The sequence below is a fragment of the Oreochromis niloticus genome, linkage group LG18 (genome assembly GCF_001858045.2).
Source record: "Oreochromis niloticus isolate F11D_XX linkage group LG18, O_niloticus_UMD_NMBU, whole genome shotgun sequence".
In the NCBI taxonomy this organism is placed as follows: Eukaryota; Metazoa; Chordata; class Actinopteri; order Cichliformes; family Cichlidae; genus Oreochromis; species Oreochromis niloticus.
The window spans coordinates 24,821,564-24,841,880 of record NC_031982.2 but is presented as its reverse complement, the minus strand read 5'-3'; the positions used below and the strand labels follow the sequence as shown (position 1 = coordinate 24,841,880).

The window sequence follows — 20,317 nt, the reverse complement described above, 5'->3', positions numbered from 1 at the left end:
CGCTGGCTGGCATCCTGCTTTCTGTCCTTGTTTTATCGCGTCCTTGTTTTATAGTGTAAATCAACATGTCAACATACGGTGTACTCTACCAAAGCAGGTTCATTATTCCTGTGCTGCATGATCAGGCCGACATCTTGGATGTCATTTCTAATCAGCCAGACTGTCGTATGGAATAAAACAAACGGCTCTTTAAACATCTCTCCCTTGAAGAACCCAGTGTGCTTTGTAGAGATAATAGAGTGAAGCTGCCTCCATACTCATTCTGTCCAATGACTTGTTTCTGCTTTGCTCCTCTGCCTGTTGGACTCACTTGTTTTCTGGGTGAAGCTGGGTGGGTTAGTTAAAGCTAACCGCTGAACTAACAACCTTGACTTGTTCCAAACAAAGAAAAGAAAAAAGCCTTCAAGCACTGAGAACTGCTGAAGGTGGATTAAGCTGGAAAATCTCAAAGCTTCAGAATGTAATTAATGTAGTTAATGTGTGTGTGATAAATTTAAATATGAAGCTCTTTATAAAAGTGCATTCAGCAAGGAGTAAAAATAGGCATTTTCATGTAATTATTTTGTAATTTTTTTGTATTTCTACCTGAAAATTATCATTAAAACGTCTCTTTATGACTAAGTATGTTGTGTCAAGAAGAAGTATATTTAATGAATTATACAATTTAAGATGTATATGTATAAATTCACCCTTAAAAACTTCTCTGATGTTCACTGATTTTTTTTCCTACATTATAACTCACCATCTCGGTATTTTCTCATTCTCAGACTTCTCTCAGTTATAATTATGACAATTTATCTATTTGAAAATATTTTTATTAACGTGAGTTCCAAATTACAAATATGGCTCAGCAGTACTGAAATTTTGTAATAACATTGTGATAATGAAACCTCAATTATCTTGAGAGCAAAACCCTTAAAATGAAAAATGCAGGTTTTGTGATTGTGGGATATTTATGATATTAAAATGTTATAATAAAAACAACAGCTTAGTTTGAAAATATTCTTGTGATAATGACAAAAACCTCATATACTTACTTATGAGGCTCTGAAGAAGTTGTTCTTAACTTAGAAGATAGTTTCTGAATGATTCTCAAACACTCATGGAAAATATTGTCAACTTTGCAAGATATAGAAATAAAAACTATAAGAAATTAGAGCACATCCTGCATTAGGATTGCAACAGCTGTAACACCAATTATATCTCACACTGCAGCCATGTAAAATATTAAATGTTAAATATTCTCTAAACATATTTGATATATAGAATAAAAATGCATTAAAAGAGAGAGAGACTCTGTGACAGAGGCGTAAAGAGGGAAAAGGACCATGGGCCCCCTGGTGCCCCTTATTCAGTAATCATAAGATGGATCCCATCCATCTTTTGACCCCAGCTACACATTTATTAAACTTTTGGGAACAACAATTTACAATGTTGCTGCATTTTTGCATTGACAAAACCCAAACAGACAAATACACATGACAAAATTCCCAAAACTGCATTTCCTGCTAAAGTTTCGTTGGCAACGCTAAATTTTCGAAAGACGACACGGACTCACAAGGTGGAAACAATAAAAGTCGCTCTGTTGTAGCAGATAAACTTACCATTGTTTTTTTTCTTTGATAAATACCTTACCTCTTTGGTATGATGACTTAACTGCTTGCTAGTAGCAATATTACACTCGAAGAAACATGTGAGCACTGCTACAAAGGAGGCAGCTAGCATGTTGCTACAAAAGCTTGACCGAAGCCTCCAATGACTTCAGTGTATTTTCAATGCTGTACTGTCTGAAAACAATGTGCATCGTACAGGCTCAAGATGCAACTTCCCTTTAGTTTACTGCTTCTACGACACACACGGCTGTGCACGGGCATGCGTTGAAAACCTTTAGCGTGCTAGCTCTGCAGTTTGCCGTGGTATCTCTCAGCTGTTGGTTTGGACTCATGTATCCCTCATTGCATGCGCTTCATAACAAGTGTTTTGCATTCTTTTCCTCCCCGATTCCCTCTCTTTGTTCCTCTTTGTGTTCCCGCCAGATGTTTCAGCCCATGATTTTGTTCATCCTCATTCTCGTTCTCTTCTCATCTCTCTCATACGCCGTCATCTTTAAGTTGGTCTTCCTCTTTGCACTCTTCTTTGTACTGTAGTCCGTTTGTTCTTCTCCACATCGTGTAGTCTGTTAGTTGATTATTACCCCCCCCTCGGCTTATCTTCTTTACCCATTTTCTGTTTCTGTTTTTGTTTTTCCCTGCCCGCTTTCTCGTCCCCCTCACCCTGTTTGGTGTCTTCTGTCTTTGTTGTCCACAACCCACCTCACACATCTTTCCCTCTCCAATACCACCATCACCACCGCCACCACCTGCACCCCTGTATCCCGCACCTGTCACCCATCCCCCTAATCCCTTACACCCACCGTCCACACTACCCCCACCCCACCCCCTTTCCCCTCCCTCCCCTCTCCTTCCCTCCCCCACCCCACGTCACTCACAGTCCGGTCAGAGGGATGAGCTGGAGTGGCGTCTAGGACAGGAGCGAGGCGTGGAGCCCCAGAGCCAGAGCCAGGGTGGGGGCCAGGCCCAGAGCAGGGGAGCCACTGGACTCACTAGGTACCACAGGCCCCTGGCTTTAAAAGTAGAGGTCAGTGCCTCCTCCATCTCCCTTCTGCTAAGTCTGAACCATAAATCTGGACAGGTTTTTTTTTTTTTGACCTGAACACTGTTTTTATATTACTCCATCACCAACTGATTCAAATGCTCCGCAGGGTGAATAGCTGTCAAGTGCAGCTCTGCAGGATGAATGTAAACTCCAAACAGCAACTCCAGAACTAACTCAAACATTTAGATCTCAACATATTGATATGTGCAAAGCTTTGAGACATCCTATTTACATACTTTATTTCCTTTCCTGAGAGTTGCAGCTCTCTATCTCCAAATTTTTCTAGCGCTAACCTGACACAAGTATTTAAGATACAATGAATGCGGAGCTTACCTTTGAAATGGAAGTGATCTGTGCATGCCAGCTGATAATATCTGTTCTGTTGCACTTGTGACATTGTTTGGTGATAGTCAGGGGTTTACAGTTTGGAGTTGATTTTTGGAGTTGACTCAAGTTGAACGCTTAAAGGTACAGGTCAAATGTAAAGAGTTAGATTTCACAGATTACTTAGAAATTAAAGACAAAAAGCATATTATATACAAACTAGTGCTGTCAGCGTTAATCTCATTAAAATGATGTAAATGCCATAACTGCATTAACGCAGCAAATCTCCGTTAGCGAGTTAGCGCGGATCGCCCCATGCGTGGGGCTGCATGGCGTCAACGTGTTAGCGCAGTTAGCTAACGCGTTAAAGAGCTAACCGCACTAACACGTTGACGCCATGCAGGTCCAGGCATGGGGCGATCCGCACTATTAGCTCTTTAACGTGTTAGCTAACTGCGCTAACACGTTGACGCTGTGCAGGCCCACACACGGGGCGATACAAGCTAACGGAGATTTGGCGCGTTAATGCGGTTATGCCGTTAACGTCATTTTAACGAGATTAACGCTGACAGCACTAGTACAAACATAAGTTATGTTGGTGCCTAACAAAGGCATCTTACATTGTATCCAAATACATTCCAAATTTGGCTGATTGTAAACAACAGTGGGTTAAATTTGAACTGTCCAGAAGGCCTCTAAGTCCAGCATGTCTAGTGACACTCCAGCCACGGTCACTTCTTGATGAACACGATGTCACTTCATCCACTCGCTCTACTTCCACACTAAAATCCACTCCCACAGCTACTGATGTTCAATTTATTTTATTTCTCCTTTGGTTTCACATTTTCTTCTTTCTTTGAAAATTTGTATCACCCCTGGACACTTTGATGTCAGGAAACTTTAGGGGAAACTTTGATGTAGTGGACGAGAAGTAGGTTTGATTACCGATAAAAGTTCAAAGGAGCTTGAAAACATTTTGCTCATTCATTGCAGCAGATTTGCTGATCCTGTGTGCATCTGCGGGTGGGCGGGCAGTTTGTTGCTCTTTTAAACAGCAGCCGTGTACAACTGCAGTACATTTGGATGACTTGTTAGGCCTGTGTGTGTATTTAGCATATTAGAGCTGAATCTGCAGGCAGTGCACTCTGCAACAACGCCCTCTGGCTCTGGTTCATCACTACCAGTATTACTTTCGTGATTCAGCATATTTAATGTATGTAAAAGTGCAGCTGACACAGGGGAACCACAATACCCATACCCCTCCCCTCACACACACACACACAGAAGATCAAAGACCTGAGCGCTACCAGCACACATCATCTCAGATCTGGTAGCTCGTTCGGTGACTCGGCTGATTAATAAACTGGCTGTGTAATCGCAGGACACCGTGATTCATAATCGCTGCCTCATGTTTGTGCTCATAGAGAAATTGCTGGCTGTTATGTAATGCAGAGCACTGGCAGCAGCGACAGCGATGTGACACACAACTATTACAGTTACAGTTATAGCACATTCATGTGGATTTCTTTTTGTCCCTGCGCTCTCTGCTGCAGTATAATCTGCGAGGTGCAGTGAATGAATGGGGAAAGCAGCTTGGATATGGCAGGATTAGCAGTGCACTGTTGGCCTGTGTGATTTGCATTTGACATTGGGCTGACAGGGAGGCGATCCAGGGTCAGTACACGCTGAACAGCTCAACTCGCTGTTGGAGGGTACAGTATAGTCCCAGCTAAGGATAGAGAAGAGAAATCGCATTATAAATTGCTGCAACTTCCAAATTGTCAGTCTGCAGTTTGGGGTATTTTTAGAGGGAAAGATGCGGATGTCTTATGAAAGAGATGAAGACCGAAAACGAATCATCACATTCAAAACCATAAACATGGACATATCATTTCCCTAAGAGCATTTTTACTTGTAGTTAAACAAACTTTGCCAATTCCCTTTGCAGTTGGCATGTAATATTTTAGCTTCAATTTTTTTAGCACCACAGTTTCCAGCATTTTAATTATTTTAATGCACTTTATCACTTGGTAATTTATGCAAATTATTTCATATTTAATTGGATATGAACTCATTTTCATATTTAAAGATAGGCTTTCAGAAAACTTTTACACAAAAGAATCAGTTCAGCTGCAAATTCTCAATTTTTTAGTGCATTAACAATTTTCGCATGTTTAGAAAGATTTATTTGGGGGATAGAAACCATTCTACACCTGCCCGATCAGGCATGAAGCAAATGTAACTCTTTGGTAATTCACAAAAAATGAAAAAGTCCAGTGCTTGAAATTTGATCATAAAGCTTTGATGCTGCTAAATAAAGAAACAGTCCAGCCTGAAATGAGCAGCATTAAATCCTAATCATTTCTTGAGATGCTGCAGAAGAAGCTTTAATGGGGTTTTTTCCTTGCACAAAACTCGGATCTCATTTGAGGGGTTTTTCTTCCCCTTGTCTTCCTCGGTGAGTTTTTATTTTGCAGTGAATTGAAAATTATAAATATGATCAAGTAGAATAATCTCGCCCACAAATCCCTGTTTGGCTTTCAATTATAGCTTCAAGACCAATCGTGAGACATCAGTATGTGTGTAAATTTATCCAGGGATATGGTTAAATAATTGTTTGCTGTGCTGTTGTGGGTTCAGCTCCGGGACACGCCTGCTTCTGACATCCAGTTTCGTCTGGATCACGAGCGAAGGATGAGGGCGGCAACGGAGGAACGGGAGGCCGTCGCTTCTCTGCCTCAGGTACGGTTATTCAGTCTGAACACCTTCAGAGAATGAGCGCAGGAGCAGCGGTATCACACTTTGCTGGGTTTTCTATCTTTGCTGGCTGAGCAGATTTTAAGTGCACAACACCATCCGATGGGGAAGAAAGTTTCAGTATTTTTATTGAATGAATAGTTTTAGACCAACACTGATGTGATACAGTCTTCAGTGTGCGTTATCAATGAAACTGCTCTTCATTTGATTCAAGTTTGGGTTTAATTCTACTTGGCTTTGCAACAAAATATGTTTTTGTTCATAATTTGTTTAGGTTTGTCTTTTTTTTCCCTTATGTTTTGTATTCTTGGTACTTTATGGTTTATCCCCAAGTGTCTCTTGAGTAATTTGATTCCAAATCATCAAATTCTGACCATTTTCTGCTCGACTGTCACCAATTTACATATAAACTTTATGGTCCAGGGTTTGATGATTATATACTGATTGGTGTGAAATTTTAGCTTTATATATCAGATACTTTTTAAGATATAGTTTTTGAAAAATGGGCCATTGATCCACTTCCAGCACACTTTTTTCCCACTTTGAGATCTAAGGCCATGTTTGAACCTGAACATCTCAAAAACTATTGAACATAAAAAACCTGAAATTTCAGGATCCATAATCTGGCACACAATACATTTTTTTTTAAAAAGGAAGTTTTGGATTGGCTGGTTAAAATGTGAAAAATAATTCTGATTTTTCAGTGCTGTAAAGCATTCTTGGAACGTCTCATATTTGACAACACACAAAAGAAAAAACTTTAAACTGGAAAAGACGACTAGTGACAGTTTCTCAGGTGTATTTTACAACACCATAAAATAAAACATACTTTTTTGCATGCTGGAGTATGAAAATACAAGTTCGATCACAAAAACAAAGATATTAGTGGAAGGTCAAATCCAAGTAAAACAAAGATTTTATATGTATGTATGTATTTGATAGTTCTGTTTTGTTTATTTCACTATATGAATGGAGGGTTTTTTGCAGCAGGATGATGAGCGTTTACGTATGGAGGCCCAGCGTGAGGGTCTGGAGCTGCAGGGCCTTCAGACTCATGAGGTGCCCTGGGCTCAGGAGAGAGCCATGCTGCAGCAAGAGGTCCGCCTCTTTAGACGCAACATCATCATCATCTACATGAAGCTCAGGTGGATCCTTATGCACTGGAAGCTCGGACGCAAAGAAGACTCTGGAGACGACTCGGTGCACCCAGAGGTGAGTCCGACGGGGGTTTTGTGGACATAGTTTTTACTTAAGATTTTATCGATGAAATTATTCTCTTCATTTCTGAGCGCTTTGACTCTTCATTGCACCAGAAACCAGACACAAGTGATGATGACGCAAAGAAATAATTGTTAATAAAATAATAATTAGGGAATGAAAGGGAAAGGATCAAAGAGTTATGCCAGAAAATATTTTCTTTTTCTTTTTTTTAACTTTTACCCTGCAGGCAGCTCATTCTGATGAATTTTTCAATATTTTCACTTCACTCTCTTGTGGGGGACTTTGCACAGAATCCAGGAACAGTTGTTGGTTTTACCTTTTGCATCATCCATGAAGATGATCTGTTGCACAGAAGTCAGCATTTTGGATTCATTCCATTACTCTCATCATCCAGTGAGAATTAAAGGTAGCCGTGGATATACTGAATAATAAATAAAGTTCCAGGAAGCTGTAATTCAGTGCAGATATTCTGTCGGAGTAACCCAAATCCCTTAAAAATGCTGCAGATAAGGTGGGTTGTGGTTTAAGTCAATCATTAGGAACAACACGAGGAAAACGACAACAAGCAAGTGACTCATCCTGAATCGTTTGCAGCCCTGCACCTCTTACTCATGTGTACGTCAAACCCGCAGGACCGATGGTTAATTGGTTGGCCGGCTGATTGAGCGACTCCATTAGTTGTTCACCTTGTTGATTCAGCGGTCGATGTTGCACTTCTCCTTGTTATCTTCTCCTGCCCCTGGTTGATTAAACTCCTAATTTATAAGATTCATGTGTTTAGTTTTGTTTTTCTTAGATGAATACACTCACTGGATTACTCTATGCACCGCAGCCAGCAGTGATAACTTCTTTTCCTTTAATTTCTTTCTGATGGAGAATTTATTTTCTTTCTTCGAATGAGCTGTTTTTGCATAATTCTGTGCTGCTGTTTCTAAATCCCTCGTTTTTTCTATCCTGACTCATTGAAGCCTAATTTGTATACAGATGGTCGAGCAGCGAGTTACCAGCAGGTTTCTTTCTGTGTGTTTACATCGTCCTTATCTTACCTTGACCTTAAATCTCACTTAAACTTGATTTTTTTTAATATCCTTTAATCATCATAATACCCTCAAAGAGCTTTACAGTCCTTAGATTCAGAAACAGTAAAACAAATCGATGCTTCTCACCTTTAAAAAACAAAAAAAGGTTGGAAAAAAAAGAGCTGCTGAACTTATTTTGGTGTTTAGTCTGCAAAGGCTCAAGGCTGTTGAGACCATGTGTTTGAGATTGCGCTGGCTTTGTTGTTAGAATAACTTCAGTTTATTGACGCTAAACATGATCGGAGAGGAAAACTCTTCAATCACGTGGAGAGAATAACTAATCTACTCAAATTCAAGTAACTTTATTTATTCACGATTCTATATTGAGAACATTCTCATTTGCACAATGTCCTGTGTCAGGACACTTGAAACAAAAGCCATCCTAGTAAGAATAATAAATACACTCAAATTTACACCACCAATAGAAGATGGTGTAGTTGCGAATAAGTTTACTTTACTTCGGGCAACTTTTACACAACTGTAAATCCTGGATGGGGTCAGTCTTTAATCAGAACGTCAACCTGCAGGCTGGATAAGCCAAGCAACGAGTGTAGTCCAGCAAGACTGTGAACCTTAGATTGCCCTGATGGGTGAATGCAGGGTGTAGTTTGAACCATAAAAGGTTTAAAAAGCATTAATATGGTATAAGTATAACACCTGAAGAAATCAAATGAGTCAGCTTCGGTTGCTGCTGCTGTGTTTTTTCTGTCAGAGTGTCGAGAAACATTTGAAATGTTTTGTTTTTTTGTTTGTTTGTTTTGGGTTTTTTGAGGATCTTCTGATTGATGCACTCCATAGACCTGAATGAATGATTTTTGCCTCTAGGCTGTTTCCCTGGAACAGAAAGCATAAAGAGCACTGAGCTCTTCTAACTGACAGGGAAGGCCACACTACACTTCTGTACAAGTCACAGTGAGAAGGCTGTGATATGTAACGTCTAAAGCACAAAGCAGCAAACACTGTATCCGCCTCTTAATTGTGCGAGGGCATGGTCATTTTTGTCGTTTTAAGTGTGTTACAGTCCAATGCCTCAAATACAGAAAGATCTGTAAGTGCTCTTCTGCAAATGTTCTCTGTGATTGCTGTTAATGCTGACCTCGGTTAGACGTATGCATTAATGGCATCTCTTTGTTGACATGCATGCAGCGATATAGGACGAAATTACGTTTCTAGTACCAGGACCAGGGTTCAGTTTCACAGACTTAGAGTATAATAGAAACTAGTCCAAAGCAGTTCAATCAGTGGCAATCTTAACTCTGTAATCCCAAGTATATTTGAAACACGAGTTTTTTTAAACTTTTACATCATAAGTGTGATTTTTGTGTGTGTGTGTGTTATTTAATGGGCAACTTGCTGCTATTTTTTCAAAGGTTTCACAGCATTACACCACGCTCGATCATTTGTTTTGCTTTCTATCTGTTGCATCAAATTTATTAGAGTTTTTGGAACAAGTTCAATAACATCGGTATCTGCGGCGTTACAGAGCTCCCATTTATTAAAAATGCCCTTTTTCCTTTTTTCGCTGGAGTTTTGCAAACCTCACTGTCACCTGGTGATAAGGAGACGGCGACTTATTGTGTTTCAAAATTCTCCCATGTGTCTCTTATCCTTGGAGCCCAGAGATTTTCATTTGAGGGCTTAGAGTTGTGGAGCTTTGACTGACTGAATTTCGAGGATGTTTTTCAGGTGGAAAATTAAGGAATTAAAGGGGTGAAGGAGCAGATTATCCAGCTGCCAAAAAAGGAAAAAAATAATAATAATTTTTGCATAACTTAAGTGTTAGTTCATTTCCTCCAAAATAACCCCGACTGAATACTTGTGTGGTTTAAACTCACGGATATGGATTTTGAGCATGACTTGTTGTTCGTATTAGATAGCTCAGATGTGTTGGTGAAAGACTTGGGTGTGTTTCTACCTTCTGTCTGTTGCATGCTGGGAAAGGCTCAGCGATTGTGAGCCTGAAACAGAATGTGTTGGTACACAAAAAAAACCCACAAACTAAGCGCACGAATGAAAACATGGCTTTTTGTTTCTCTATCATCTGTTCCAGTTTGAGAAGTTGGAGGGCTTCCCAGAGTTGGGAGTGATCATGGAGCAGGCGGAGGGGGAGTCAGACCGAGACGACAGAATGTGTTTACCACAGACTCCAGGGGACGTCCCCGACACCACACCCATGATCCCTCTGCCGTCACCTGACCGTCACCTGCAGCACCAAAGACAGGTACAGCGCCTCTTACAGCAGCTCCACTGTCACACACGCTTTATGAAATGTAAAAAGGCAGACACCGTTTTAGAGACACCTCATTAACACAATTAGTTGATCGGCCAATCATATGGCAGCGACTTGGTCAAGACAGGCTGGTTTAGAAATCAATGAGTCTCGACTTCTGCTGCAACATTCAGATGGCGGAGTCAGAATTTACTGTAAACATGATGAAACCATGCAACCATCCTGGCTTGTATGAATAGATCAAGTTGCGAGTAGGGGTGTAAGGGTGTGGGGATTGTTTTTTTGGCACACTTTGGACCCCCAAAGTACCAAATGACCATCATTTACCTGTCAGAGTTGACCTGAGTAACATGTCCATCCCTTTTTGACCACAGTGTGCCCTGATCCTTCCAGTCAGAGCCTCTTCCCATCTTGAATCCGACAGTCTTTGCAAATTCTCCCAAACTGAGCCCCAGTAATGTTTTAATTTATTGCAATTTTTAAGCCGTGTGGATAAGATCATCTTTTTCTGTTGCACGTTTAGGGCAAAGCTCTGAAATTGAGTCACTCATCTGGTGGAGTCTTTCTGGGCACTTTAAAGAGCAAAAGCTTGTTAATGGTCCCTCACATAATGACTCTCACTTACTGAGTTCAAAAGCATGAATTTGGCACCCTTATGAGTATAATACATGCACAGCATGCGTCAGAAATGTAATAAACTTGGATAGGATGTGAAGTTTGAGGCATGATGACTGTACGATGGTATTACTGAATGAAATAAGGGCTTTGGCTGCAGTTCTACTACTATTTGTTTCAAGCTACACCATCCTTAGTGCAGATGATAACACGGTTTCTTTGTTCTTTCTTCAGCACGGTTTTCTGGCTGAATGAATTTATATTTTCAGAATGACCGAGAGCTCTAACACAAACAAAAAGGTTCAAAGCTGTGTTTAGTAAAACGGAGTGGAATACAGTAAAATGTAATGGAGACTTCAGTAACTGTAAAAAGAAAACATACCGAAGGTTATACCTTTTTTTTTTTTTTTTTACTCTTTCATTGTGTGCAAATGAGTGTTTGGCAGATATTCATTGGAGCTGCTTGGCACAGTATGCAGATGGGAATTTTGACCTACATAACTGGTTAGAGACAGTAATTATTTTGAGTAAACCCAGTTTTATGCTTCTTGTTTATGCAAAAATCAGGAGACAAAAGGAGCTTCCTTTTTTTGAGTTTCTAGATCTTTCATGTGGTGAAATCTCCTTTCAGTACCTCAGCTGACCCCTCTGTTAAAGTAAAGAAAAGAGCTAGACATTTTGGGTTGAATGCATTATTAAGCAGCACTAAGTGCTCTACTTTGTCGTGTTTTGATTTTTCCCAGCATCTCAAAAATGGTGTGTACAATGATCTGACATTGTAGCTTCAGTATGTGAGCAGTGAACAAGCGTGCATAGTAGGTTAATGTGAGGGCAGACATGCAGACTTGATATAGTAAGCATTTGCACACATGCAGCAGAGCAGAGCAAGCACAGATCATAGGTCCTGCAGCCAGAGTGAGATATTAGTGACATAAAAGCATTATAAGATGTGAAAGGGTCATTCACAGTTCTCAGTGACGACCAGAGAAGAAAGTAAGCAGAAGTCAGATGGTGATGAAGAAATCCTTCATCCCTTCGGGTACTGCAATTGGCTGATATGATTGAAGTGCTTAAGCATATATGAATAGCCTACATACTGCAGATAAGATATTCTTCTGCAGTCGTTGTGAACTTTCATCACATTTCTGGTAGGGAGAGCTCCTCCTTTAATTAGACTAAGCAGTCTGTGAACGTGGTGTTTTTCCAGCAGCTGAATGTAGACGTCTAACCGTTGACTTCACAGCACTCGGATACTGACGTCACCGGTTTTGGCAACGAAGTTTGAGCCAGATTGTGTTTTTTGTGTTGCTGCTTAAACATGGGCGGGATCTTCCATTCACTCCAGCTTCCTTACAAATCATAAGTCATTCATACGAGGTTTCATCGCTGTTTCTGGTTGTTGATGCTGAGACTGATGCTGTTGCTAGCTTAATACTAGCTTTAAATCACAATGGTAGATGATGTTGTAAAGTGGCTCATTGTGCTGTGACAACCTACATATTTATGGGACAGTAAAGAAGTAAAGAAATGCTTCATAGGAGCCGATTCATTTCTTTAAAACTTGGCCCGTGGTCCTCATTCTTTATATTAAACTCACTTGTAGAATTTGTTATGTTTTATAGCGACTTCTGAGTGAAGGTGATTGCTCATTCTTGTAGTTATAGAAATGTGAGACCTGTGAAACCTTGATTGTTTTTATCCTGTGGCCTTACGAGCACAACAGGAGGCAGGCTGTAAAGGCAGAAAGTGAGTTTTACTTCAATAATACAGGTTCAAGGTTACAAAAACAGGCAGACGGGGAACACACGGGGGATCAGGCTGAGCCAGAATCCAAAGTATGAGGAAAGGTTAAGAAAACAGAATGCTGGAAAGGTCAGGCATCAAGATAATTTACCAAAGGTGGAGGTGTATGTACTGAGGACTGGTGGGAGTGGCTGGTCTGAAGAAGCATAGGAGCAGGTCATAAGAAAACAAAACCCAGGCTGAATGATTTTGCAACTGTGATGTCTGCCAGATATGAGCTCTTCTGGTGAAAGTGATATAAATGGTCAAATTGCCCCTTTGTTTTGTTTTTAGTCTTGTACGGGTGAAAATGTACTACTATGAAAACTGTAACGACTGTGAAGGATATAAACAGTAAAAAGAGGGGAATAGAAATCAATGATCGATGAATCTGAATCACAGGAAATCCACCAGCAGGCTGAGCCTATAGCAGCATAACTAAAAGCTCATCAGCCTTGATTAAATCAGACTCAGTTCCAGGACTAACTTTAAGTGTTATCAGAAAGGAAACTTTTATGTCTTATCCTAAAAGTAGAGAGGGATATCTGTGTCCTAAATCCAAACTGGGAGTTGGTTCCTCATAGCTGAAGGCTCTGCCTCCCATTCTACTTTTAGAAACTCCAGAAACCACAAGTAAGCCTGCAGTCTGAGAGGGAAGAGCTCTATTGGGATAATATGATACTAGTAGGTCTTAACAATATGATGCAGTCGAGATCAAGATTTTAAATTCAGTTCTGGGGCTAATATGGGAGAAACATCTCAGGTTCTTTTCTCAGATCATTCATCATGTACTCCGTAGATGGGTTGTTCATTAAATTTGAACATTTTTTATTGTTTTACACTAAAAGCAACGGGAAAATTATGAGTTTACTGTGCAAGAAATTCTCTGACATGGCCCACTTAGGATCATATTGGGCTGCCTGTGGCTCATTAATTAAAATGAGTTTGACTTCTGTTATATACAGTATGCTAGAAAGGTAAAAGCACACTATTTATATTCCTTTTATAATGAGAGCCTCAGTCTTTGAATATTTTTTTCATCTCAGTTTTGTTTTGGTATTATTTACCCTAAAAACATAAATAAAAAATGAACTATATAAGACTCAAGCAAACAATAGTTTGCAACTATTGCGCTCATGTTATGTTCTCAGAGCCGGCAGCGCTGTAGTGACACCTCGAGGTGATCAGACTCTTTTTGTGACTCACTGCCTCCTGCCAAGACCTGAAGCCTCTCCACAGCAGGACCACCAGAGGCAAGCGGCTCTGCAAACACCTGTCTGAGCAGACAGCTCAGGAAAGCACCGCTGCTCTTTTCCCTGTACTCGACTGGATGAGGCTGCTCATGTAGCCATGAGCCATACGAATCCGAATCCAGATCCTGGATGATGAAAGTTTTCGTTGCAGCCATAATTAGCGCATTGCTCAGAAGTTCTGAAGGAATTTTAAACTGTTTTTTATTCTCCCCCAGCTTTCAGCTCTTTACTGGATGAGGTCAAAAAAAGGACAAGGATAGGAAAAAATAGAGGCGAATAGACAAGAAGAAAAGTAAAATTGATTTTATAAAACGCTCACAAAGCAGGTTCATCCCGAGGTGATTCAGAGAAAAAAGGACGCGGGTTGAACGAATCACAGTTTTCAAGATAAGGATTCTGAGTGTGTTCGTTCACAATTTGCCCAATGTGTGTTTCTGATGATTGTTTTGTCTGAATCCTGTCCGTGCAGTTCGGCGAGACGCGTCGAGTGCTGCAGGTCTTGCGGACGCTGCTGGAGGAGTTTCGAGAGGAGCTGCGGGAGGAGGAGGCGCGGCGATGCCAACTGCAGCAATCCTACGCCAATGACAAAGCCGCCTGGGAGGTCAAGTGGGCAGAGATGAAGTGCCATGTCGCCCAGGTACAGATGGCGTCTCAGCACCCACCTTTAAAGGGACAGGACACAATCTGCCTTTTTTTTTTTTTTTTTTTTTTTAAATAGTAAGCAGCAGGACGACAGGAAACATGTTGCCTATTCGCACTCAGAGAAAACCTGTTTTGTTTTCCCTTTTTTCTACCTGTAAGCTCACTGCTCCTCTTTGGCCAGTTTTCCATTTTGAAAGTAAAGCACTGGAATGAATAATAGCCCTAAATACTGTCTTAAGCCATATCACATCTGACAAACAAACGAACATTCATAATCTCCCCTCACCGATTAAATTTTTAAAAAAGAACAGCATCCAAGGAAATAATGATGAATCACACTCTTGGCACTGCACAATGGATATAATCTGTCTTTGCACAAACTAATTAATTCAGCTTTGAGCCTAATTGTTCAGTGTTCCTCTGAGCATTTCTTACAGAACTGAAAACAGCTGTTAAAGCACTCATTCATATTCCTAATGAGGTAGAAGTGCTTTGTACATCCTCATCTAAAAATGACCTGATGTTTGTGTCGGTGTCATAAATGCTGAAGTTTGCTTGGCATCAAACGCATCTAGGTAGTTTTATTTGCTAAAGCATGCTTTCCTGCATCAGCACGAACTATTAAATAGATCAGTTTTAGTAACAGATCAATGTGTCTGATTAGTTTTGGCTAATCAAATGGCTCGATGAAAATTTTTCCAACTTCACCTAAGAAGAAAACTGTTTATTGTTTGTTTTGGCAAAGCCCTGTGTGATAGCATGGCTGCTGTCTGGCAGAGCAATAAATATAATGATGAGGAAGCTGTGTGTTTACTCAGTGCTGTAGTCTGTCTGAAACCGACTGTCTGACAATTTTAATGCCAGATTGTGGTGGATTAGCGAATCTGTAAGTGTAAATCTAGTGTGGATTATAGCAAAGACGCATGTGTCTCAGGTCTGCTAATGTCACAAGCCTCCTCAGTCATCATAGATGATCTAAACCAGGAGTGTTAACCGGGGGCCAGAATCTGCCCAGCAACAACTCCAAATTTGGCCCATTGGACACTCCTTTAAAAAAAATTTGGAGTGCATAGATTTTGAACTTTTAACTGTATTTTCATATTTTTTTAGAGTTTTTTTGCATTGGTAAAGACCCCCACCCCATAGTGGAATCCATACTACTCTAAAATACAAGGACATTTTCTGTTACCTTTACACGTTTATCATGTAGCTTCACTGATATGACCCACTTCACATCAAAGTGGGTGGATGTAGCCCACGAGTTAAAATGAGTTTGGCAACCCTGATCTAAACCAGTCACTTCCTTAGAGGAGGTAATTAGTGTTTTATAAAAATGTAAAAGTTTGTTATAAAAGTAAAAAGCGCGTTTAAAACTAGCTACCCTCTAAAGCCACGAGTATCATTTTAATCCGTGTTTAATCCAATAGCATCAGTGTCATTTTCTTTTCCCTGGAAAACTTGAACAAATTGCACAACAAATTTTTAAGCAATAAATTACACAAAACTGCTGGCTGTAGCAAAAAGATCTAAATTAAAACTCATATACGCAAACTGATATACTTTTTCTTTTTCATTTGTCAGAAGATTCAGTAAACACTCAGATTTAAAAAATTATAATTTTTGGTTCATGGTTTAGACTTTATAGGGTTTAAAAAGGAAAATATTTGAGGTATACGTGTCTAGATTGATGCCTCGCTCTTCTGATGTCATATTTCAAACCTCCCCTCACAGTCTGGCGGTCTAATTAAGATACCTGTTGTTTGATTCCCTCCCAGCTCCCACCTGTAGGCTCAGAGGAGATAATTAGTCATCAATCACTCCTAAATTTTGTTGTAACAGATTCAAAGGAAGTGGTGAACTCTGCTGCAACAAATCTGTCATTTTGAAAAGCAGTTCTCTGACTGTGTCAGGATTGTGTTCACAGCGTGTTTCTAAGAAAAACTGTTATTTAAGGTCAAACATAATTAAACTTGTCTTTTTAGATTTGCGTTTAAATCTCACAGGAGACGGAATAAACAGCACCTTTGTTCTGAGAAGCAGCACATTTGTTTGGCAGCGTTTGCTGTTTTATTTGCGTGCGTCTCTGTGGGTACCTCGCTGTCGCCGCGCGGGAAATCTAAAACTTTCTTTCCCGTTGACAATCGAACCGGGTCCTGAATGTCCTCTCTGACCACTTTGCTGAGAGCTAAAAATTTGAAACCCTTGGTGGGGGAGAAGTGTGTCTCTTCTCAGCCTGAGCTGGGGTTTTTTTTTAAAGGAAACTGCAGCTTTGGGAACCAATTAAGAGGCTCGAGTCATAGGAGGAAGATTATCTTTTTAACTCTTTTGCTTTTAATCTGTAAATCTCTTACATGGTTCAATCCTTCCACAGAGGAGAGGTCGCTGAAGGCCACAGTGGGAACTAATGTACTTATTTGCTCTGATAACACTGTGTAGAGTTCTTTACTTGCTTCACTTATTAGGACTTTAGAAATATACTTCTCATTCAGGATTATTAAACAGCCCAGTAGACCACAGTAGAATTGGAAATTGCTCTCACCTGTGGACATAACCAGTGATTATGTTATTGCTTACGCTGTCTCCTGTTTCATGCTCTGGTCTGGCCACCTGCTCGCCCCTACAGAGCTGTCTGTATTAATAATACCACAGGGCCTGACTTATAGCATTCATTCAGCAGCTCTAGGTGTACTCATCGTCTCCTCCGGTGTCAAATTAGGCAGTTTTAAAACAGATAAAAAGCCTACAAGGCAAATATTTGTGAATGACAGAACGGAAGCTGGTGTTTGAGGAGGTCCGTGTGCACGGCTCTCCTGCTGCAGACTCTACTTTGTACCATTATGTCTTGGGATGAAAGCCTGTCTGAAGATTACAAAGCTCTGCTCTGCAGAAAGAGAAGCTTCCCTCTCGTTGTTCTGCAGCTTTGAAGAATCTGCAGAATGTCTGATTCCCTTCTTCTTCCTCCCCCCCTCCCTGCTATTGTGTGGTTAGAAATATGAATTCAGGTTTGAACCGTCTCTGCCTGCTGCAGAACAACCGCTTTGTCATCCTCTCTCGTCATTTCGCTACAGCAGAGATTCAATTCATTTTAATTAATTTGAATTGGTTTTAAGTGGGGAAAAAGTCACGTAGCAGCAAGAAGGTCCTTGGTTCAGATCCAGGGGTGGTGTTTGCTTGTTCCACCTTGTTCCTGTGTGGGTTTTCTCCGGCTACTTTAGGTTAGTTAGCAATTCTAAATTGAATGTAAGTGTGAAGGTGAGCGTGACTGGTTGATTGGACCCCCCTCACACCTGTGACCTGTCCAGGGGATACCCCCACCTCTTGTTCCGTGACAGCTGGGATAGGCTCCAGCCTCGCCTGGGCAATAAAGTGGATGGTTTTTATCGCTTATCGTTCCATTTTACCCTTTTATTTGGCCCTTAAGTTATAAAAGAAGATCATTGTCACCTGCATGTCTGCACAGTAATTGTGTAACGATAAAGAGTTCAGCGTGAAAAGTGGGAACAGTCAGACCGGCACAGGAACCGTGCTGCTTTGTTGTGTTGATTAGGCGAGTGAGCAGCGATGTTTTGGAGAGGGACCGAGAGCAGCGGTGCAGAGACAGAAAAGTGAAAGGCCTTCTGCTGCTTTTAATTTTCTCTCTGCCTCATCCTTTTGTTTAACTTCTATGTTTGGTGACTTTCACCCTCAGTCAGCCGAACTTTGATAACAGGCTGTTGAATACTGCTAAAGGCCCAGTAAACGGACAAAACACAAGTAATATAAAGTCAGAGAAGACTGTCGTCAGTTTTTTTTTTTATACATACAAGAGTAAAATGTTTCTAGGAAGCACTGAAAATATGATAATATAGCTTTTTTGTTTAATTTTATTTATTTTTGTCCTGTAGGAAGATGTGGTAAAGAGTTTTTAATTTGCTTTTGTTTCATTTTTTCAATTTGAAATGCACTGAGCTCTGAGCTCTCAGGACCACCCTACATTCCCCATATTTTCAGTTTTATTCTAAGCTAAGTGAACCATCTTCTGGCTACAAGTATGTATAATAGAAGCCTGAAAGTGATATTGATTCTCTTAAATTTCCCAAAGGTTTTTATCGACTACTCTTTTATTTGAGAATATATTTCTTGTGCGTTCCAAGCTGCTCTTTGAACCAACGTCATGTCTAAAATCTTCCTTTGTTAATTAGGATTCAAACAAAAAAATTTGCATTGTAAAAGTTTTCTCTTACTTATTAAAGACTGGTTACATCTTCATCTAACACGTATGCTGCTGCTGGCATGACGCTGTGATTTTCAGCATTGCAAAATGACACTGATCAGTCCCAGTGAGCCGTTTAATTGTTGGCTCGTCCACACGTGTCGATCATTCGTAGTGTGAGAGTGAGCGTTTGTTTCAGCCAACGCCTTTTCATTCGTGTCTCTGTTCCGGTTTTGACATTGATTTATTATTTTGTGGTTTGGTGACCTGCTTGGCTGCACTCACGTTTGTATGTTACTGAGCTGACAGAAAGTTTGGAAGAAGATCTTTTAATTGTCTGAAAACGTTCTATTTACAAATGTTGTGCTTTAAAATTAAAGCAGTCTTTCACAGAAATTACAAAACTGTAGGATGCATTTGTAATAATAAGTGTTTTGCCTTCATATTAATAACGTTAAAGCCAAATTAAACAGAAATGCTATTAGAAATTTAACAACAAACTGCCACTGCAGAGACTTTTACTTTTCTCTGCTATTTTCTCTTTTTCTGTGTTTTTTATTTGTCGTCTCTTTTCAATATTTGTGTGTCATTTTCGACCAGCTGGAGGAGGAGGCGCGAGGTAAGGTGCGAGGTGAAGCGCAGGGAGGCGAGGAGGAGCCAGCTGCAGACCCCGAGTGGGCCCTGAAGCTGGAGCGTGAGGAGCATCATCGTCTGCTTGCCGAGAGCCACAGCACGTCATTGGACCTGCGCTGGAAGCTGCAGCACGGAGAGAAGAGGTGGAACCGGGAGAGGGTTGATCTCCTGGAGCGCTTCGAGAGGGAGCGGCAGGAGTGGGACAGCAGTATGCGGGAGCTCCACCGGAAGATGGAGAGGGTGAGAGAAGGGCGGGAGTACAAACAGAGAGGATATTAGTGGTAATAATGGCAAAGAAGGAAAGATTGGGCAAGATTTGAATCAATCTGAGCTCTTTGCTGTAATGTAATCATTGCAAAACTGGATTCATCTGTTTACAAGGTTTGAAATTAACTTTAAACTTTAAACTGGACTACAAATTCCTAGAAGTTGCAGGTTTCATTCTAGGATTGAACTTTGTCACCAAAGCTGCTGATAATTAATCAGCAGTTCAGTTTATTGAACAGTAAGTAAGTTAAAAGAAAACTCCGACATTTCATTTCTTAACTCTTACAAATAGCCAAAGCATTTTTCACAGTTAATGCCATTTTATAGCCGTGTTTTCTCTTGTTAGCAGGCAAAAACACAAAAATATTCCTTTTTATACACTGATATAAAACATAGAAAAGCTTTAAATCTTCACATTTGAGAGACAGTTTTGTATCATTTTTCTGTAGCACGTCGTCATTTTTGTCAAGTGTTATTGACGAAGCATAAAAGGGTTTACTGCTTTCTATGCTTTGATATAGAAAACATGAAACAATTTTTTTTTTTATAATTTTGCCATATTTTTATATTATGATCATTGCATTCATCCGAGCCCTGGCATTTCTGCTCAACAAAGATGACTAGACAGAAGTTCTTAAAGTTTATGTGAGGTTGCCTAATATCCCTC

General features: G+C 40.3%; 1 protein-coding gene across 1 annotated transcript in view; it reads left to right on the top strand.

Annotated features, from left to right (window-relative positions):
• The window catches only part of mtcl1 (microtubule crosslinking factor 1), a 78,425-nt gene that overhangs the window by 43,238 nt on the left and 14,870 nt on the right, over positions 1 to 20,317 (top strand). The window contains 6 exon segments of the mRNA XM_025900049.1: positions 2,491 to 2,637; positions 5,620 to 5,721; positions 6,712 to 6,948; positions 10,087 to 10,257; positions 14,386 to 14,553; positions 19,351 to 19,623. Of these exon segments, the coding sequence (XP_025755834.1) occupies positions 2,491 to 2,637; positions 5,620 to 5,721; positions 6,712 to 6,948; positions 10,087 to 10,257; positions 14,386 to 14,553; positions 19,351 to 19,623 (1,098 nt within the window).